At 30.3% G+C, this 23997-nt stretch overlaps 1 protein-coding gene across 5 annotated transcripts; it reads right to left on the reverse strand.

Moving 5' to 3' along the window:
- Positions 1–307: 307 nt before the first annotated feature.
- Positions 308–2279, reverse strand: LOC121121688 (uncharacterized). 5 transcript variants are annotated; one of them, XM_040716657.2, is made up of 2 exons: positions 2140–2279; positions 308–1449 (listed from the first exon to the last, which is right to left on the reverse strand). In XM_040716657.2, the coding sequence occupies exon 2, from the start codon at positions 1381–1383 to the stop codon at positions 691–693; it is 693 nt and encodes a 230-aa protein (XP_040572591.1). In that variant the 5' UTR covers positions 1384–1449; positions 2140–2279; the 3' UTR covers positions 308–690. The 5 variants fall into 5 exon arrangements, with proteins under 5 accessions (XP_040572591.1, XP_040572589.1, XP_071746072.1 ...); XM_040716655.2 differs by having other exon boundaries at positions 1992–2198; XM_071889971.1 differs by having other exon boundaries at positions 2149–2169.
- Between the last annotated feature and the right edge of the window lie 21718 nt (positions 2280–23997).

Below are 23997 nucleotides of genomic sequence, written 5' to 3' on the forward strand. Positions count from 1 at the left end.
ATAATTTGAAAGCTGAAATTCTGTTCTACAAAATCTCAAAAATTGACTTCAAATATCTTTCTACGATTTGCTGACGCACGGTGTACATATGTTAATTAGCAATAAGTTATCCTTTTGAATTCAAAATATTATGTTTTACATAAGACCATTGATTTCTCCATTTTTACATATACAAACAACAGTTTATTTTTTTTTTTGTTTTTCTTTCAACAGATGCCCTTGGAGCATACACACATAGGGAATGAATTTTTTAACAAGTATAAGAACATCATATGTGTATATGGGACAAAGGAAGTTGGCCTAAATGTGCATAAATACTTATATATTTCTTTAATTATAACGTTTTCTTTAATATATAATAATAGTAATAGTAGCAGTAATTAGAGAGAGAGTATTATTTTATGCTTAATACAAAAATAATCAAGAATGAATACTTTTTTTTCTTCAAATAACACAAAAAGTAATTTAATATTAGTAAAACAAAACAAAAATTTATATATATATATATATATGTATTATAAATATCAAGTTGAATTAAAGTGTAAAGTTTCTATTTTGATCCAAAGATGGTGCTAGAAATAATAAATGAATGTAAAGCTTAAATATTTGACAAATTGATCATCATCACCACTTCAAACTAAGGCTGCAGCGGGGGTAAATATGAATTCTTAATGCAAAATCTTGAGGAAACTATTCATCTATTATTTTTAGAGAGTCATGGGAAGAAGGGGTTGGAGAGTTTCTATGGGACAAAGAAGGTATCTCACATTCCTGACTCTCCTTCGTCACCTCCTCTTCTTGTACCATATCTTTTTCAGTGTCTATGTTGTGGGTCTCTTTATTGGTGGTGAGGAGTAGAGGTATTGTTAATATTTCCTTCTCGGATGGGTCATTTTTGTCTTCACCTTCCTCCTCGGATATTTCTTGAAGAGTATTTTTCTCTTCGAGAGATTGGGAAGATTTTGAGTGTTCTTCTTCAGCGTAGGAGCCTGATGATAGCGCAAGTCTTGAGGAAACAACAGAAGAGGTGGGACGTCTTCGATTTGTAGGGGGTTTGGGTTTAACAAAACACTTTAACTTTTCAGTTTTTTGAATCCCAAAAGTCCCCCCATCAGAGTCTTCGTCATCCTCAGGATGTGTCTTCTTGCTGTTGGGGATGAGTCCTCCTTCCTGCTTTTTGCCCTCTTTGGTTTTATTGTTTTTGTTTTTCCGTTTAATGGAGATTTTACTACGACATTTTTTATGGGATCCCGTGAGAAAAGACCAAATGTAGGATCCGATACCAGATCTCTCTTCCTTAAAGTTGGACTGCTCTTCAGCCGCAACCGTCACACCTCCTTTGTTATTGTTGGCGTTGTGTGTGCTGCTCATTTTGACTTGCATTGAATGACTATTATTACATTTGAAGAAATATCATTATTTTGAGAGTCTCAAAAATAAGAATTTGATCTGGAACAAAAATAATACAAAGATTGAATAATTATTTCAATAGAAGTAAGTTTCAATAATATGATTCATGCAGATCCTCAAATCGGTCAATTTCCCCTCTTTAGGCGAAGAGCAATAATAATAAAAAATCATGGAAATTGAATGGATGATAATAAATGCTTAATTGTGTTGATTTTGCAAATTATATTTGCACTCATAGAGGTTATTAAAAGCAGCAACAGCAAAAGCAGAAGCGTGAGTTACTCCTCCTTTGTAAAGATGTTCTTGTCTGCTTGACAAGCTTGAATAGTACTTTTTTCACTTGAAGGAAATAGGCAATATAATAGAAGAAGATACTGTTGAGATTCACCACTTTTCAGGAACTAGATAATAGTTACTGTATGTTTGTTGTGTATGTAGTATTGATATCGGAGGAAATGAATTCACGATTATAGAGGCACCGCACACTCAGTCGTTTATTTTGAGAAAATATGATAATACATTTGTTGGTTAATTAGAATACATCACATAATATTCAAAAAACTACGAGAAATTAGTATTACCAAACTATATAATATCAAAACTCTTATCAACTGTAGGCGTAATTTTTCTCTTTATTGTAGTACTTGAATAATAAGGTTCTGCTAATCATATCTTAATAGGATGAAAACAGACAGCATCTACATATGTATGTAAAAATATATTACATACAGATCCTACCAACAACACCACCACTGGAAATCCACTACAACGAACTGCACGTAGACTTATTTATACATATTATTTTTGAATTTAATCATGGCAATTGGTGATAAACGGAGTTTGAAAATAGAGGGTGTGTGTCCATTATTATTATTCCTCAGTGATCATTAGTACCGCAGTGAAAGAAGAAGCGTTTCAAACAAGAAATACTTTATTCCGGCCTATCATATTTGTACGTAAGAGTTATGATCTATCACTACAAAATAAGTACACTCCAGCGCTTTTAGTGTGCTCTCCTTCCAATATACTTACTGTAGTATATAGTCTTCATGTTTATTAATTTATATTTATGTAGTTGTTGTACTAGGATATAATAGTAGATAATAGTAGTATACTATATACATACATATGTGATATGATGGATTTTGCGTTAAGGCTTGCGGAACGAATGCGTACACATTCGGCTCTTCATTATCCCCATGTAACTAATTATTTATTATTGATCATGATGAATAAGACGCAAATAAGCTACTTTATAAACTGAGTTTTCACATTACGACAGTGAGTAAGTATTGTTCATGTATTCGGTCATTTTGGTGTCCTAAGCTTCATAACTTTGTAGGAATAAAAACCCTGTTTTCCTTATGATTAAGGAAAATAAATCATGAATTACTACTGCAGTGCATTAATTTAATCAAAATGAAGCCGACAAATATGTCGTTGTCACATGACGTGACAATGAATATAATTTTGAGTTGTAAAATTTAATACATATCCTTCAACCTAATTTACATTTGGGACATCTGTCAAAACACTATAAATGAGGTCCTTTACTCACTGTCTTTCCAATACTATAGTATTTACATACCAGACGAGAATAGTGGCATCCCCACCTTGATTGTATCATGCAACTTTTCATAAAAAAAGAAATATAAAAAAGGTCCCAAATCCATTGGTAGTTACTTAATTCTTAGCCAAATATGGAATTTTTAGTCTATAACCATTGAGAATAATAGTTCACACCGTAATCAAATATGATTAAACTTTAACCAATCAACGTTTAGGACACTGATAATTAAAAAAACAAAAAAAAAAACAGAAGCACTTACAGCTGACAATAAAATACGGTGTAATTTCTGTTGCTAGTGAGGTAATGTCGTGACATTAGTACAAATCGAAAATATGTTATTACATCTGTATAATCTCATATTTACAAAGTGTACACCAAGGCTACTCAACTAGCAGCAGCTCAGTATCTTTTTCCGGACCTCCAGATTGTTATATTTTCAGTAAAAAAAAACATTATATCTTTTCTTACTTGACATTTTACCCAGTCCTAATAATTGAGGAGTCTTTGTGCTATACAAATTAATTAACTATTACATACATTTGTAAGGATTATAGATATACGAGTATGTATTTTGAAAAATTACATATCCTACTTTCCCCACCTCCAACCGATCCAAAATTCAAATACTCTGTTTTTCTTTGTTATTAAATACCTACGATTCAATTCATGTTTTTAATTTTTATTACCATTTGATAAAGTTTCTTCAACATTTTTTTGACAATCTGTCTCTTTTTATTTAATAATAATATCAATTCTATATATACCACCTAAATGGCGTTGCTTCTGTGTACGATGTAATCTGTACCGTCATATGAAAATCCATACTCACCTTCATCATTGTCCACGGTGTTACTTGGTTAACACAAAAATTTACAATGAATTTTACTTGCTGTAAGCTCTCGATATTTCTCCTGGTAAATATTCCAAAAGTTGATTGGTTGAACTACAATTAACTCTTGTTATGCTGTGAACGTTAATGATGGATAAGTCTCTTCATTTTCTGCCATAAATACAGGATTGATCTTATCTAGTGGTACGCATTATATTATTTTCATGCCGGAATGACATTGGTTCAAAATCACAGAGTAGGACAATAAAACAACTTATCTCTGAACAGAGCAAGCTAAGACGGTTGAAAAGATCAAAGAAGATTCTAAATTTTCTAAAGGCCAACAAACATTCGGTTAAAGGTTTCCTCTTTTCTGATGAAATTTTTTCCCCGTTGATGCCCCTTCGACTACTCTATCTCGGCGCGTCTGGTGCTAGAGCTCTAGTCGACTACATGGTCAAGGTTTGTAAGGGATTTAGCCCTGGTACTGAGTCAATTATTAGAGGTCAGGGCTCTAATAATCTCGCTCGCAAAACCTTTCTTTAAATTTTACACATAAAAAATTTTATGTGTACCATTAGATTAGATCAACTCTGTATACAGTACATCCATTAATTGAACTTGCTAAATAATTCCTCCTCAGATATGTTTCTTGAATGAAAAAGGATGGAAAATGACTCAATGTCAAGAACAATGCTCTGTAGAGTCAATTCACGACGTGTGGGCGTACAAACGCTTATTGATGTGTATATGATGTGTACAATATACTAGATATATACATAATAATATTACATAATGAACTACTGCTTTAAGTTTAGATATAAGTAAAGAGAGGAGAATAAGCTTTGACTATGGATGGCTCCACTATTTATTGCGTCCAAAACTTTGTTACATATGTGAGTACCTCTAGTATGACAACCTTTTTGTGCACACCTTGGTATGTCTATGATATGTTTTGATGTAGCTCATCAGCATATATACATCAAAAGAAAAAAATAACATGATTGTTTGACGACTTTTATATAGGTAAAATAAGTTCAACTCTCTTTTTGGAAGCATTTATTCCCCTTTCTTTTTTTTCTTCATTTCTTTTGCAGTTTGTTGGCTTTTTGACAAATAATAATTAAAATACATAATTTACTATATTTTTATAGCCAGGACAATTACGTAATCTATATCAATATATTATATATAAATAAATTGTAGGAAGCCACAAAATGTAATAATTTTTTGAGAGTATATTTTTGTTACAAAATTTGAAATCCTATATTTTCCACCATTACTTTTTTCATGCTGTAGCAATCATTATATATAATTTAACTATTGAGAATCTTTGATACACAAACAAAAAGGTACAATAAGATAAATAAATGAAGAAAAAAAAACATACTCAAATCCACATGCCATTGCTATTGTGAAATCGGAAAGTTAAACATATGTTAAAACTCAAAAATATAATTGCAAAAATAGATAGAAATATAAAATACATAATTTATCCTAAAATATCAAATCTAAGGATTCGAGTGAATTTTAATAATTAATAATTATCATATTTCTTTTGTATTCATCAGTAATTTTTATAGTAGGGTCAGCATTTATTTTTCTTCATAAGCATATGCATGAGAATAATTATGATTCTACGCTTAAAATTAGAAGGAAAAAAAATGATGTAAGAATACATTTATACTGAGTGGGGAACCATAACTTTTAGTAGCATGAAATAATTAAAAAAGGTGTGATTTAGTAATAAAGAAAAAATCCAATTAAAGGAACATTAAAAAAAACCATTCAAAATCAATTTGTGATATGTTTAAATACTATATTTTTTGTTCCATAAGTCCTCCTTTACAAGCAATACCAGCCTTGACACGCCAGTGAACAGATTCAAAGATCTTGAAGATGAATGTCTTGTAAAGTAACTTTATTCCTTAATTCTTAAGCATATATTCTATTCCTCTGGTCCATTAGAGAAAAATAAAGATTAAACACATTTGTTTTCCATTGAAACCACTCATCTTTATTATCATATTAAGCGAATCGTCAATGGTTTTTGCTAGTAGCGATATTTTTCATTGAATTTAATTTACATTGGTTGAATAGACTTTGCTCTGGGATCCCGTTTCACCCTTCCTTTCCGGGACTTAACACCTGCGGCAATACAACATTTAATTATAGTTTAATTTAATTATTATAGTTTATTAAATCGAGTATTAAATTCATGTTCAAGAATAACAAGTTTTATAGTTTTTTACGATTTATGCTCTACAAATGACGCTATATATGATTCCATAACAAATGATGCCTAAGAAAGCAATGAAATGTTTCGAATAATGAAACTTTACTAGAATAAGACTTTGGTATGCTCCTGGTCCTTCTTTTGTTCCCCAGATATACAGCAACATTGTACATAAGGGATATATTAATATATACAAGGAAGTGATGTGCAGGTTGCCTGTTTTTTGAGCCTGCGGGTCCGGCATCTTTTGAATTCTGTAACCCGTTCTACAAAATTTTATTTAATTTGACTACTTTAGAAAATTTGAAAGAAAAACATAGTAATTGTTTTTTCCTACAAAATTATGGAATACATAATAATTCAATGTATATAATTAAAATTAAGAAGTTAATTATACTGAATAGACCTTCTAAATTATTCTTTAGTGTCTCCAGAATTTATATTAAAACTTGTCTCAGAAATGACAGAACCCGTGATCCTAAACTTGCACTCAATCTTAGTTTCTAAAATAAGGTCATCCTTTTTTTTGTCTTACACTTTTCTTTGTTCGAAAAAAAGATATGGAAATTTTAATGTATGACTTGAAAACATGAGTTTTATTTGCTTAAGAACTGTATTCACGCTATAAATGGATTGCGTAGTATAAAAATTTTATTTCATTGAAATTAATTTCAGTAGATAACCAATGAGGCATTACCATTATTTACTGATATAAGTTTGTAAACAAGGCAACAAAGAGTGACACCGTCTAGCAACTAAATAATACAACTGCATGAATGATAATATCATTTAGAATAAAACATATGTGTATACGAGGGTGGTCTGAAAAGTTTCCGACCTAACAAAAATACAAGGCATTTTTTCTGAATTTTATTTTTATTTTTCAACATAGTCTCCTTGTAAATCCACCCACTTTTACCAGCGATGCTTTTATCTCTGATGCCCGTCCAAATAGTACTTGTATTTTTTCTTTGCAAAATAATTGTTTATGAGACATTTTTTGGTTTTGACTCAATGACTCCGAGTTGGATTGACTTATACGCGTTAAATCTTATCACAACAGTCTTTATATGCCTGCTATTGCATGAAGGTATTTAAAGGGTTACACTCTAAAAAAAAAAGAGAAGATAATAATGACAGCTGAATACTCGATTTTACGCATATTTAACACAAAAAACTCATATCAACTTACCCCAACAATGTTACATGACAGCTACGCGTCCAAAATGCCTCAAAGCATGGTGAGTAATTGTCTACAGATGTAAGATATATATGACTAGCTATTTTTAAAAGTGCTGCCATCTTCATGTTGAGGTCGGGAACTTTTCAGACTACCCTAGTATTACTTCTAAAGTTCCTGTGAAAACTCCACAGAGATAAAAATTACATATACTGTAGATGTAAAAAAATAAGTTGATACCGTCATAGTTGACCAAAAAAATTCAAATGTTTTTATGTTCCATCCTCACTGTATGTATTTTAAATTTGATTATATTTATTTATGGAAATCTTCAGTTTTGATAGAATTATAGGATAATTCCATACAAGATTTGGAGTGATTGAACTAAAAATCCCTAATAAAAACTATTTTTTTCTATTTAGTTTAGGTCAACTAAATTTTGGCTTCAAAAAATTTCCTTTGCTTATGCTCAATGTAAGCAATCTTAGTATTTTATATCTATGGAAAATTCTTCTTAAAATCCTTCACTTTTTTCTAACACCAAACTACTAATTGTCACACCATCTTAGTTTGGGCATGTCCTATAAACTCAAAATGAATATAATTTTTATAAAAACAAAGTAACTATTTTTTGTTTTGGAATATGGACATAAGAATAACGTTAGACTTCTTAGAAAATGTTCAGATCGATTGGAGATCAATTTTGTGAGGTACATATAACGCTACTGCTAACCAAAGCCTTTCAGATAGATTTAATATTTTGACCTAATTAAAACACTCTAGGGCTTGACAAAGTTTCCTGTTCTTTTAAATGTTACCATAGTGTTTATGTCAGAAATCCAGAGATAAGAATCTGCGGTTGTTCCGTATTTAATAAATTACCCCTATTAATTTTTTAAATTACTGTACATACATATGTATACATCACCGACGACGAAATTTATTTGCAAATGGGGAAGACAAACTATATTATGTGACGTCATCTGGGGCGTTTGGGATGGAAAAATTTGAACAAATAATATATTTTCTTTAAAAATATATTCAAAAATGAGATTCTTCATTCAAAATTGATGTTCAATCTATATTCATGTGTCGAAGTTAGACAGTATCTACTACTCAATGTTAAAATATGGATATCGTATTGGAGATAAAAGAATTGTAGTTGAATATTCTGCGGTAAGATATGACTTTTTTAAATTTTTATTTGTAAAGAAGGGAATGTAATTTACTAATTGTAAGAAACACTGATGCTTAATGGGTTTGAATCATTAATATTATAAAAGAAAGAAATAAAAGATAATATCCCACTACTACAAATTAATAAAGTTTAATAGGTAGAACTATAAATGTATAGTAACATTTTAGCTTAATATTATGATAACCAAATTAATGACACTGATGACAGATTTATTTTGTGTGTGTGTTTTTTTTTTTTCAACTGTAGCTAATAAAAAATATATTATTATTCAACTGAAGATAAACATTTGTGAAAACGTGGTAAAGCACTCAAAGTTATTAATGACTATTTTATTAAACTCCCTACTCAATCGAACTAAAACAGTGTTTCCCAAATTTATGTTTATGTTACTTATTAAAGGTACTAGGAAAATTGACCAAGACAAAATATTGTCATCGTCAAGCATAATTTTTTGTTAGCTTTGAACATACGAAGTTACCAAATCTATGAAACTCTTGAAATTACCTGAAGTTGAATTTTTGTCTTAAAGACGAATTAGTTTTTGAAAATTTATTTGCTTCATATACTTTTATCATTAAAAGGCTAAATTTACAATATTAAGCTTCTAATTTCATTACTTTTTTCGCCTTTTAAATAGCGTTGGATTGAAAATAATGGAATATTGTGAAAATTCATATTTATCCTTAACAATCTCATCTATAATTTCATTTGTAAAGGAGACGAATTTCACTATTTTTATTTTGGATTCCTAAAAAAACGTGTGGATTGAAAAAAACAACAAAAACTAAGCTGAATATATCATTGTCTCAATTTTTCTTTTGTTCCAAAGCCTACTTTTTTTTTATACAAAATTATGTCTTTCAAAAAATTTGTAGAAGTATATTTTTTTAATCTTTCCTCAGAACATATAAGTTTTAACAAATTAATGTGGGCATTAAAAAAAAATAATGAGTTACTATGGAATTATTTGGAGGCTATTGAGGAACTTTAAATTGCCTAAATATGTATATAGAAACCTTTTGGAAGCAATCAAAGCAAGGATAATCTAAAATTCTGGAGCTACAATATGGTTGACATCTTGCCTGCCTCTTTGTGACCCTCTTAGAGCCCTACCCTCAAACCCCTTCACTTTTCAATTGTTTTGTAGACGAATATCTGCTGTATCTCTCATCCAAATTTGGATTTGCTCCAAGCTTTCATCCTGACAGTGTAGAGTATGCCCAGGGGTTGGCCTTCATCGTCAAGAGCTGCCAATTTGGTCTCCTCTGTGTCAAAGCTGATATTGCATTTGAAGGAGGTCATATTGAATTTTAAAAAAATACTAATAATAATAGTATTTAGATATATCTCAAATTGCATTTGTAAACTGTCTTTCCTTGATTCCTTGATAAAAATGACGTTTTTTTATAATTTAGTAGTGCTACGGCATGTTACGCTCCCATTCTGTAGTGACTCAGTTGTATATAAACTCAAAATAAAAGAAGTACTATCCAAAAACAATTGGGTATAGCATGTTTTTCTACCCCAATTAAAAAAAACCTTTAGATAGATATTTTACCCTTGAGATCAGATTAGACTCAATAGGGCTCTCAAACCAATATGAAATAGACACTTGCAACTTTAGACTTTGCACTTCTTGACATGTTATAAATTTTGACTTACAAATAAATACTAATAAAAAAGGCACTATTTTTACTCCATTTTAAAGTTCAAATTTATGTCTTTCCTTGAAATGGTATGTTGTCACAGGAATACATACAAAATTATTACTCCATGATTGAATGCGTAGTAAATTGAGTGAGAAATGAAAAACTGATTACAACAGGAAGAAAAATCAAATAGCCAAACAAGTATTAAATATATGTGTAGGTATATATATAAATATAATGTACTAGATCTAAGCCTTGGAAGTAATACAGATTCCCAAAATACAAAATGAATACTTATTCATTGATTGGTTTATCTCTAAAGTACGTGCAATCATATATGCAATAAAGCAAAATAATTAAGAACTCCTGTCCTGGCTCCATGACTGCATTTGTCAAGCTATTCGAATCTTTAAATCCCTTTACATTTCATGGAAAATCAAAAATGTCGAAAATGTTCACAAACCTTGCTTTTTGAGAACCAGTTCAAGATCCTCATTTCTGTATTAAAAATTAAAGTTTGTCTGAATGTACGTATCTTTTTTTTTTTTTTTTTTCGAGAATAAGTCTTTAAAAAATAGCATTGATTCAACTTAAGAACCATCTAGGAAATAAAATGATTAATTAAATATTGCAGACCTTTTGCATGATGTATATTAAAAAAGAAAAGAACTGCATTATTAGTGATACAAATCATCTGTATTTTGGGTATGTTAAAAAAACCGAATATTAACATGGTAACCCTAATCATTTGAAGAATGTTTTGGAGCAGAGCAGTTCAGCTGTCATGATGTGTCTTTAGATTAACTGCAATCTGGGACAAGGGAGGAAGGGGGAAGAGGATATTAACTAAGACGTAGGCAAGAATTGCTCCGATTCCAATCCTCAATTCAACTCAAAGTCTAACAAGGACTCACATTTATAACCTACAACAAATCTTCAAGATTACTCTCCGTCTTTTATGCATACATATAAATGTTCAATCATGTTTGGAATATAACTGAATGTAGTAGAATAGGAAGTTCACAAATCAGGAGTTAAATAGTAATGACAACAGCTGATGAAAAAAAAAATCATTCTTTAAATTACCAATTTCAAAAAGCGGGCCAGCTACACACATATTACTTTAAAACATAATGGATGTGAGTGGAAATGAGGTTTAGCCACAAGTGTGCGTAGCTAAAGGGGAGTCAGGTTGCGCATTAGAGACTGAAGTACTCCCTGGCTCATCACGTCACTTTTTTATTTTTAATTCAAGCTGTTATTAGTATTATTTCATCATTAAGGAGAGAGAAACTAAGTATTGAGTAACTACGTGTGAGTGAGCTCATGAAAAATGGAGATCTACACTAAGGATTTCTTGTGTAGCTAATTATTAAAGCAAAGTAAATAAATATTTAGTCACACTATAAAATGATACGATGGGTTATCGTTATTTATAAAGCCTAGTTTGATAAGATGTTTGCATTGATAAATGGCCTGATGCAGTTTGTGATCATAGAAATAACAATGTAGTAAGGATTGTGTGTGCGGCATTTGCACAGTGTTTCATATTTTAAAAATGCCGTTTAGTAAAGCATTGGTTGTCATATTTAAAAAAAAAAAGAGGGAGTAGAGATGTATTTTATGAAAGCAAAGTAAATCGACACTTATTATCCTCAAAAATGTCAAATCCTCTCGCAAGTTGTTTATAGTTGTAGATAATTACCTTAATGAAATAAATATTAAATATACATATATTCATTCAAAGTAGTGATACATAAAGTATTAAACGCAAGTAAGTTACAAATAGATAGTTAATTTCCCCTCACGATTTCTCTTAGCGATTTGTATTTAAATAAAAACACAGGGAAAAAATCATTAGACATAATTTTTTTCTTTAATCTCATTAAGCCATATGGTTTAACGTTGCAATATATTATAAATTTAATTCTTTTAAAATATTATTTAATTTGGAGCATCAATTTCCCATATTTATTACTTTTATGAAGTACTAGCGGTTGTTTCTTGGAATCGAGGGAATCAACAGCTGAGAACCAAATACATAGGCTATATGTGTGGTACTGAAGTAACACTCTGATCCAAATTTTATTTGATTTTTTGATTTTCTTTTGATATTCCTTTCCCTTCTCTCTATTTATATCTCTATCCTTCTCTCTGTTTCTACCCTCTTTTCTCTTCTGTCTGTGTCTTTCTACATCCCTCTCTCTATCACTTTTCTTTTACCTTCATTCTTTGTTTCTATTCCCCTTTATTCAACCCTACAACATGGGTAATCTTCACTAGCATATAATATATGTTCAAAATTTTTATTAAATTTTTAATAAAATCTATCAGGCGATTAGCTCCACTCATATTATATACTACATATATTATCTTTCCATTTTAAATATGATGGCACACTCGACGCCTCCAAAATGATTTTACACTCTATTCATTCATAAATATGTTCATATAAACTTTGCTTTATATAGGTTGACTAGCTGAACCCACCACCAGATTCGCTCGTTATATGTGGAATAAATAAATGAAATTTTCAATAACTTAATTAACTTTACCAATTGTAGTTAAAATAAATAGTCATCGTAGTGCGTATAAAATTTTTTGAAAATTTGTTGAAATACATATAATGGAGCTACCCACTACACAATGAGTACAAGTCTCTTGGAATAGCTTTATTAAGAAAAAACAGTCCAAACATCCAGAGTGGATAACAAAATACACTCTATATTTTTGTGTTAGCGAGGTAATGTCGTTATTTATTGAGTGATTTTCAAGATTTTTGTGGCAACGGCTCTAATAACCTTTTGAGCAATCTCGTGAAGCATCTTGATTATGAAATGAATCTATTAATGATTGATTAATTAATATCTAATGATTGCAATTCGTGGCTATCTTTTAAAATTGGAGTAACGTAAATGGAAATCATGATTACATAGTTCTGGAGCATGAATCATCATAAAATATATTTCTTATTCAAATGAGAAAGTGGTCATTGTGCAAAGTATCCGTGCAAGTAAATTTTGAGAGTTTTTATATTGGCGGGGGATAGACAGACATCCCTTCACTAATATAAGTTTAAAAAGTGATGTAAATCATGTGAATTTTATAGCTAGTCCGTTAATTTGTAATTGGTAATCTGAGGAATGCATTTTCTTTTCCTTACGGTAGCAGTTGTCGTTATGATTTTATTCCTGAGTAGTGAAAATCCTTTCCTAAATATTCTCTTACATTCAATACATGATTGAATATTCGTGTGTGCTCATAAAAGACGCGGTGTAATCCTTAGGATTTGTTGCTAATTGATAATTGTAAGTCCTTGTTGGACTCAGAGTAGAAGTGGGGATCGAACTAAGACTAATTCTAGGAAATGTACTTGTGTATTTCCTTCTCTCCTTCCTCCCTTGTCACAGCTGATTGTAACTGATCTAATGAAACGTCATGAGTATTATTCTTTCTCTCCTCCAAAATATGACCATGTTTTTTTTTTTTTTTTTAAACATGCCATTGGATTTTCATCACTATATATAAATTTGAAAGATTATATCTTCGAAAAGACATTTTTTGTCATATTTTTCTACTAACAGAGAGATTACTTAGACTATACGCCGTCTTTGCACAGCCCTTGGATTGATTAATGAAAGTACAAACCGGCTACTTTTCACTCTTTTATTCAATATAATATTATTAAATGCTTCTTCGTCCAATATGATATACCTTTAATTTAAAATAATATAATATTCGATTGCTTTTCAATTTTAAAAAATGTTAAAAAAATACTTCAAATGTAAGTTAAATCAAAAATAAATAAAAAAAGTAGAATCCAAATTCTTTGTGACATAATGAAGGAAAAATCAATAAAAATTAAACAATTCAATAAATTACATGAAAAAAAAAATAATATACTTCACTTGAATAAGTCCTGTTACAATGAAGTTATGCGTGTTCTATTTTAAATCATTACTAAGAGTCATTTTAATTTGAGTAAAATCATGCATATGTCAGTATTCTATTGTAAGTAACGGTGATATCAAATAAATATCTACGTACGTACAGCGTGTCCCAGCGAATCGTGAATGAAATAATGGAAACATTTAATTCTCTATAATAATATCAACTAGTAGAACAGTGAAAATAAACATTTATTGTACAACAAATTTATTCGTCAGACCAAGGACAATTGAGATGGAGGCCAAAAGAAATCGTGTGTCAAGGCTTCTTAACATGGGAATGGGTTATAACGAGATCTTTTGGGATCGTCCCCTGCTCCAAGGGTATCATTACAAAAATTAAAAAGCTGAAGAACGACAGCAAATGCATTGAGAGGATGCCTTGTATCCACAAAGTACTCACAACAAATCAAAAGTTCTGTGAAGACATTTTGTCAAATTTTTAGTACTTGTAAATGTTACATCCTTCATCTGCACTATATAACTGATTAAATATATAATATGTTTGTATTTTATTGCAATATAATAGACACCTTGAAAATTTTCTGCAAGATATGTGCAATACTCTTAATACATGTCTGATATATCTTATTTTGGGTTCATAAATCATCGATATTTTAGTTAAAAATTCCAAAAACCGACAGTAAAGGAGCATTTCTAAGGAGAAACTGTCTTAAAAACTGTTTTTAAGACTGGATTGGACCAAAATAAGGAGCAACACAACACTAAAGATTCAAGTTTTTAATTGTAAAAAAATATATAGAGTTTTAATGCACTTGTTCTTCTTATGAAGCTTGATAAAGTTCAGCTTGGGAAAATTTGTTCTCCGTTCACAGGGACACACTTTATATTTTAATGTGTTGCCCTGATACCCATGATTTCGCAGCGTCATTGTACCTTCTCGACAATAAATGGCAAATGTCGTTTAGGACCATTGCTGTGCACTTATATGGACCTCTGCAAGATCTTTGTTTTGCGTAAGATTTAGCTGATAAATTTCATGACTTCTAATAAAATATAATTTTTTGTTCTTGCCTTTTTTTTATATAAACAAAGATTTTATTAGGGGAGTACAAATTTGAGCTGTTACGTAATCTCTGAGCCATTTTTTTTACGTAGCAGAGCTACAACTACCAGTAATTGCATACCGAACAGAACTAGTATAAACTCAATATCTAATTCGATTTAATCTAATGTGTCTTTCAAGAGATACTTGATATATGGACAATATTATATTTTCATAATTATATTTTGTACAAATTTAGAATTAGTATTTATAATCTTTTTTTTTTTGTTGTAGTTATTAATATTTTTTGGATTCTAGAAAATGTAATAAATGTGTTAATAAAAAAACATCAAATAAAATGAAGAGTTTTCAAGTAGGATACTACTTTATACATCATTAACAGAAAGTATTGTAAAGATTATATAAGACCAATATCATTATTTCTATTATAGATTTAGATTATTTCTTTCCTAGGATTTTGTGTTCCCATTTTTGCAGGATTTCTTGAGGTTTTACAAAAAACAGAAATGTAATTTAATGAATGAAAAGTTGAATAAGTATTGACTTGAGACAAGGTTTTGAACGATTTGTGCTGTATACAGCGCCGAAACCCAAAACTTGCAGCAGCATGACTTAATTTCGAAAAATGTGGTTTTTATGGAATCAAGGAAATACAACTCTAAATTTCAATTTCTGGTATGTTTAAATACTATAATTTTTATTTAATATGTCCAACCTCACAAGTGACAATAGCTTCAACACGCTAGCGAGCAGACTGTCAGCTGTGTCCATGGCAAAGCTCTCACTCTCACGATGGAGGCTCGGAGTGAGTCCAAATTTGAATGAGAGGAGCGGTAGACATTCTACTCCAAGACGGTCCAAACTGCAAAGTCCAGGGGATTGAGGTCAGGGCTGGAGGAAGGCCAAGCCATATTGTTGCTACATAAATTTTGGCTCTTCGTGCCTGTATGGGGATGTATTTGACTTCTTGATGTTGTACGCATTTCGGAAAAGATATGTCAACATCCTTCTCGGGGCGGAGGCGATTGCACAGGCGTTGTCTTTTTGTTCTTACATTTTTACACTTAGAGATATGGGATGAAAACAAAAGTTGTTTATTTTTGTTTCAGCTGTTGTTTGGTTGCGCAATGAAACATCGTCATTTAAAACAATGCTACTGCAAGTTTGGCTCCCCATTCTGTATGTAAAATGTACATCTACAAAAAGTGAAAACTATAAAAACCCTATAACGAAGCTACAGATAAATATTTCATTCTAACTTTACTTACCTTCTAATCATGGACACATTAATGGAAGATTAATTTTTAATCTTTCACGAATATATGAACAAGATTAACTTAAAATTTATGTTTTCTTCTTAAAATATAAAATAAATTACTTTAATCTTTCATAGTTATACATTACTTATCTCATCCCGGAATTTATTAAGTGGTTTCCCGTGATCTCATTGATTTTTTTTTTTTGCCCAGAAAATATTGTGCTTTGAGTAAAATTTGTACGTTTAATGATATTGATTCATAACCTCCTTTTTGTTCTATTCAAACTTTCAGAAAGCTTAACAGTTTCATGGACGATAAGATTAGAGGCTTTTTATCCATGGCTGACCGATTTTTACACTACACTACACTACACATAAGTGCTATGGAAAAATATACCCACTAAATAGAACGTCACTAAGAATTTCAGATAGGAATACATTTGGCAGCTGAAAATTTTAAACCAATCAGGAATGAAATGGAAAAAATGTGATTCCCCTTCTTCTGAGTGTATACTCTTTTCATTGAATCCTTAGGTCATACCTATAGCCAGTGCTTCCAGAATTGCATGAAATGCACAAATCTTGCACTTATATAAAATTTTGGTCTTGCGAATTGCCCTTTTAGGATTTAGAATTAAATTCTTAGAGGTATCTCAATAACTCATTATTCTAAGTAAATATAGCGTTGTCATCATATTTTTATTAAAATAGCCAACTATTTTGATCTACGTACTGTAAGTAACTTCATAACATAGCAGATTTCTAAAACAAAATATGAATTTAACCTAATTAAATTAGAAGGTATACATATATATATATGAAAACCTAATAATCCAACAAAGTCATTTAAAAAAATATAATTTTAAATTTTCATTTTCTTATTTTATTTGATAAAAAAGCTGTGAAGGTTCTAACTGAATCTTTCGTAACTAGATTATAGCCTATAATGTATAAATAACTTAAGTATAAGAATATATATATACATTAGCTAATCGTATAATTTGATTCTTTGTTATTTAAGCATTCGGCATGCAATAATCTCATTTCTATAAAAGGGTTATCAAGTCTTTGTTTCCAATTTTCAAATATTAAACTTTAATATAATTAGTCCAATGCGAAAAAAAAATAAAAATGGATAATCCTTGCACAAATTCTTAACTTATTTTTGTAAATTGCATTAGCTTAAAAAGAAAACCCAATTATAATCACCTTGATTCCAAACTTTGACTGCACTTCTCTACATGTACGTGTAAATGCTGGAAGAACATAATATGTGTATTAGCACTTATTTTGCTCATCAATATTTACAATTATTTGACGGGCCATAAATATTACTTAGATATATTTATTTATAAGCAAAGCCACAGAGAGTGGCGCTGTCTTGTGGAAAAACAATCCAACTCCCTGAATGATAACACTGTCCAACAGCAAAAATGGTACAAAATCAATATATGCTCTATTTAATAGAGCTTTATTATTTCTCTCATAACCTCGTGGCCTTCACGAAAAGGTCATATATTTTTTGTTATTTTTGGCTATTTTTAAGGTTCAAAGCTGTTTTAAGCCCTCAATGTTGAAGATAGGGAAAAATTATGTAAATATATTTTAAAGCAGAATGTTAAAAAATTTTAAAATCATTTTTAAAATGTCTAAGTCATACTTTTAACTCGAGTTATCTCTGTTTAAATTGAAAAATAGATGTTTTTTATTCAGAGGCTCATAGTTTCAAGACAAATAGATTCAAAAAGTTTAAAAGTATCTCATTGCATTGCTGAAAGAATGAAATTTTTTTTAACAAAAGAGCCTATTCAAAAACGCTCTATATTGTTGTCAATTTAAGATAAGGCCACGACAATATTTCAAAGATAAAACCATATTATCCTCGCTTTTTTCTTTATACTGTATGGGTATATAATATACATCAGGGAACACCATATAAAGTCCACCCTCAAATGGTTTTTCATATATTCAGACAGATTATTCTTAAAATATAAATATAGGTGTACGTCACTGGTGTAGTGGACGCCTTTTTTAAACAACTAGATGAAGCAACAACCTACAGACTGTCACACCCTCTTATTGAGAAAATATATTTTTCAAATTGTCCCAAATTAAATAAATTTAATTCATACTAGACATTTGATGGAATTATTATAAATAACTGAAATATTACCTTCTAAGGGAGTAACTGGATTAATTGAAAGCCCAGTCATGGTTGATCTTCTCTATATGCCTGTATAAGTATAGATTTTTTTAAATGCATGTAATGTAAGTGTTTCAATTACATGCTTTAATGCAGGTGCCTTTCATATTTCAGAAGTATATCTAGTTCTAATCTTATCGAGCAATTTCCTCTAGTAATCTTCTCAGAGCCTTTTCTCTAATTTTTCTTCCTTGATATTTCATCTCTGTTAGCTTGATAAATACATTTTATCTATGATTTATAGGAATATATAATTGAACTTGTTTTTACCATCCAATGTCTATATTCTCCCGTATTGTTAATGTCATTCCTGATTACATTTTCTAGTTCTTCAATGTCGATCAGATGTGTATTTAACCTACAGTTCCTTGTATGATAGAAGTTCAGTTTCAACCGATATTAAGCTATTAATATTTTAAAAGTTGTATCGAATTTCCTCTTATTGATATATTTGATTTATCCTGTTCTCTGTTTATTTTTTATTATTTAGCGGAAAGTTTTAGGGGAAGTAGGCTTATAATTTCCTGGAAGATTTATCTGAATGTTTCTTACTTTCTTGTCTACATAACCCTTGATATTGAAGTGTCGTGGAACTTGAGGGGACATTCGATGTCTCAATTATTGAAATTGATATATAAAACAAATTTTCTCAACTTTTCACTATTTTTTTAAAAGAAAAATATGTTTTCCCCCTCAATATTTGGTATTTGCACTCCAGTTTAAATCTTAAGGATTTTAATTTTATATTTATTTATTATTGTTGATTAGATTAAAAGATTTTTAGCTATTTAAAACCAAGAAAGGAAAGCCAATATCAATGATATTTTATAATGCATAAAGTGAAATATAAATATATATTATTCCTTAATTTTTTACTGAATAAACTGATGTAGAGGTCCACATCCATAGTGACTTTAGCTATAGACATAGTCTCAAAAAAAAAATCATTTGATCTATAGTAGTTTTTTTTTTGTGCCATACATTGCCTTTGTAGGTAAAAATATATCAAGTCGATATATTTTCTAGGAAAAACGATATGGTGGTTAAAACTTGTGTAATTTCAGTTATTTTCAAAAACAAAGAGTTTAAATTTGTAAAAAAATCAACAAGTCATATTTTCCTGAAATATCAATTCATTTTTTATTTTTCTCTTCTATGAATTCTTTTTGAATAGTTCCCAATAAATTCATATGGTTCGATGATACATTTCTCCGTTTTCTTTGAAAAAAAATCATAAGTTTTTTCTTCAAAAATACTTTTTTTAACCTACTTTTTATGTTCATTTTATTATAACCATAAGTGCAATCATTTAGCCTAGTAATATCTTGAGAAATAATTTTATTACCCTTCAAATGAAAAATCGTATATGAGAGTCAAAGTAGCAGTTTTTGAGTAATGGATAGAGATGGGGATTTTTGTAAGAGCGCGAGGAGAAGACAGGGGCAAGACCCTCAAACTCACCGAATCTCAACCCCATGAAATTGATTGTGTCAGGTACCGTTGAGAAACTCGCCAAAATGTAAAATCCGATCTCATGTCCATGATCTGGGTGGAATTCCGGGATCTGCTAAATAAAACTGTCCTCAATACCTGCTACCGTTTTAAGGCCAAGTCGAGGGGGTTAATGACACCAAAGGCGATTATATTGATTATTAGTATATTTCGGGGTATTTCGCTTTTATTTGGCATTATTTAGATTTATTAGATTGAATGACTATCAGGAAAAAATCATTTTTGTATATAAATAGAGGTAAAATACATTAACATTTTCATTAACAGCGCTCACATTTAAAAAAAACAAAACGGTTTGAGATATCGACGATTTCTTTATTTGCCGTTAAAATACATTCAAGTTAATTAATTAATAAAGTTCAATGTTGTTTGAATGACGACCAAGTGCACGTTTTACGCAGTCCAATCGTTGATCCCAATTTTGGACTAATTTTCCGCATAAATTGGTTAAAACTGCAGCAATTTCGCGTTGAATATTTGTTCTGAGCTCTTTTAACGTCGACAGATTATTGGTGTAGACCAGGGCCTTCACGTGACCCCAAAGAAAATAGTCTAGAGGCGTTAAATCGCACGAGCGAGGCGGCCAATTGACTGGTCCATTTCTGGAGATAAGACGCTCACCAAACTTACTCTTCAATAAATCGATTGTAACATTTGCTGTGTGTGAAGTGGCACCGTCTTGTTGAAACCACATATCGTCCAAGTTCATATCTTCCAATTCAGGTCAAAAAAAAAAAAACAAAAAACGGTTATCATGGCGTGGTAACGATTTCCATTCCCAATAACGTGGCGATTGTCATCGTCGACGAAAAAGTACGGCCCAATGACACGCCAGCATGCAATCCACACCAAACAGTAATTTTTTGGGGATGTAATGGCGCCTCATGAATCACGTGTGGGGGGTTCCGGCCCAATAGCGCATATTTTGCCTGTTAACAAAGCCATTGAGCCAAAAGTGTGCCTCATCGCCGAGGATGATTTTACGCTGAAAATCAGGATCATTTTCGAACTTTCCTTCAGCCCATTTTACGAATTCCCTACGTTTAAAGTGGTCAAGTGGCTTCAGTTCTTGTGTCAACTTGATCTTATACGGGTTTAGGCCAAGATCTTTTCGCAAAATTTGCCACAACGATGTCACAGAGATGCCCAACGATTGAGAACGGCGCGTAAGAGACAAATTTGGGTAATCTTGAATTGATGCGCTTGCGGTAGCAATATTTGTTACACTTCGTGCATTTCTTTGTCTCACTGGCACAGGAACATTTTGTGGCGTGTATGTGGACTCAAATTTTTTCACTAAACGTTGAATTGTTAATTTTGCAGTTCGATTACGGTGACCATAAATTGGTATTAACACTCTGAAAGTTTGGATCAAAGACTCACTACTTTTGTAATAAATTTCAATAATTTGCAAGCGTTGCTCGAGTGTGTACTGCTCCATGATGAAACAACAATTATTTCTAAGCACAGCTGTCAAAGAAACAATAACAAATATGACGTCGTTTTCGAAACCTATCAACGTAAAATGTGAGCGTTCCTATTGAAAAACCCTTTATATATATATTATGCCTCTTTACAAAAATTTAAATTAAAGATAAGCTAAAGTGCATTTTTTCGAGGGATAAGTTATCCCAACGACGACTTATTTAAAAATGAACAAAAAAAGAAAGAAAACACGCGCAACATCCATTTTTCTTTTACACAAATCCTTTCTTTATTCATAAATACTGAAACATTGCGGGGAGTAAGATATTTTATTAAAAAAATTAAATAATATCTATTACTCATGATGCCTAAGTTGTAGTTTCTATTCGATGAGTGATTGGCAAATTAAGTTTTGAAGTACAACAAACATTAAAATAATACAATATTATTTATTTTCTAATCAGGGGTGTTGTTAATCGAGTTTTTTTAAATGGAAGAACTCTCTAATAAAATTTTAACAAGTTTTTGGAAATGATCATTTAAAAAAAAAATTCATAACACTGAATATTGTTAATTACAATGACAAAAAAAAAAAAAAAACATGTATTCATTTTTCGACAGGTTTGATAACAAGGCTTAAGTCAAGAAGTGTAGCAACCTAAGCACAAAATTGATACCAATATCAGTTAGGACTAAAAATTCAGAAAAACAACAAAATTTAGTAAGATTAAAGCTGGTATGTTTTTGTATTTTTTTAAGCAAGAAATGGAGATTTTTATATAAAATTTTGCAATGGAATTGTATTCCCTTTTCTGAAAGTGTTCACCATTATAACTTTTATGCCCATAACATCAAGATGAATAAATCTTCAACTAAGGGAAAAATATTTTATACATTAATATCCTATGTCCACAAAATCAGGATTTAGAATCTCTGTGGCATTATTGTGTTAATAATCGAAATATTATTGCACAAATGAGATTAAATGCATTTTCCTTAAATGAACCAGAAGGTTGTTATATTTAAGGCCTACCAAAGATTTTAGTATGGATATATTTATTTCCGGTTGGATTTTTCAATTGAATTTTGTTGCAAGTCTTCACTAGTGGTAGTAATTTTACTTTAATAAAATAAAAGATAACTCCTCCAGAAATACTCAGTTTACTCTTATTACAATGAAATTCATATGCACTACTCTCCCCATAAGATTGAAAAAATATTAATCAGAGTTTGAGAAAATGTTAGTATCGTTGACGAGTACATTAATCTTTAGAGCGCTTACTAATAAAAAAAAATTATTTTAACAAACCAGCATTTTAGATTTAATTCAAATCTTAACATATACTGAAAATGCCCATGAATTATGATATACATACATAAGAGAGAATATAAGAAGAACAAGTTATATCCTATATTGAAGAAAAGTTTAATGAGAATAAAGTTGTTCAAATATATATATATAAATATTTTGTCAATTATTTTCTTTTTTTTTCAATTATAAACACTCTTATTTTCAAGAATAATTCATCGATTGTATTAAATTGAGGACAAAAATATCATTCATGTTGAACTTAGTAATTAAAAATCACGTCTCAATACTAATTCTATAAGCTGATTCATATCCCGTACAGTGAATGTTGTTTTAACTAGCCCTACTCTATATATGAGATAAACTGATGAACATTATTGTTTTAAATTATTATTGATCGATAATGATTGCTACCATAGTATGAAATTGATGTTAAAGATCAATGTTATTGTTTTGAACTTGAAAAAAAAAAAAAAAAAAAACGTCTTAAAATTATGTTTACATCCTGTATAATATATATCACAAATTGAATTTCGTGACAATCGCTAATATACTTATCCAAGGGTGTTGACTTTGAGAAAACATTGATACTCGACAATGATTTCTCAATTAAAAAAATGTGGTCTGTTGGATGCATGATGAGTACCGCACTTGCTCAAACTCGAGGCAAAAACTGTATCGTAAAAAAAATTCAAGTGGGCGTTTAGTGTAGCTGTACAGCAAACAAAGTTTGGAATTTTTAATGAAAAAAATTCAGAACTATCAAAAAACTTATTATGTATTATTAATATATTAAATGGGAATGTGTGTGTGTGTGGTTGGAATTTACGGCAAAATCAAACAATGGATTCTAAAAAAAAAAAATTAATGTAGCTTTTTAAGTTGCAACCTACGGTTCTGGTAATATTTTTTGCCCTTTAAGGTCATGAGGGTCTTAAAATAGCATTTTTATAAAAACAAATTTTGAAAACAAACTGCTACTTGTTATAAAGCAAAAAAAACAACCATAAAATTATCAGAAATATAAACGTTGAATGCTGGTATATATCTATGCTATCATTTTTTTACATATATATAAATTAAATAATAAACTTTAAATAAGAGATAATAAGACAAAAGATTTTTGACCTAACATGTAAATCGTTTTTATTTTTAGCCCATTTTCTTTGGAATTAATATTCCTAAGAATGAATTTTTTTATCCTTGGCAGTTGTCATTATTATTTAACTCCTGAGTAGCGAAGT

The sequence above is a fragment of the Lepeophtheirus salmonis genome, chromosome 7, assembly GCF_016086655.4.
Source record: "Lepeophtheirus salmonis chromosome 7, UVic_Lsal_1.4, whole genome shotgun sequence".
NCBI lineage: Eukaryota > Metazoa > Arthropoda > Copepoda > Siphonostomatoida > Caligidae > Lepeophtheirus > Lepeophtheirus salmonis.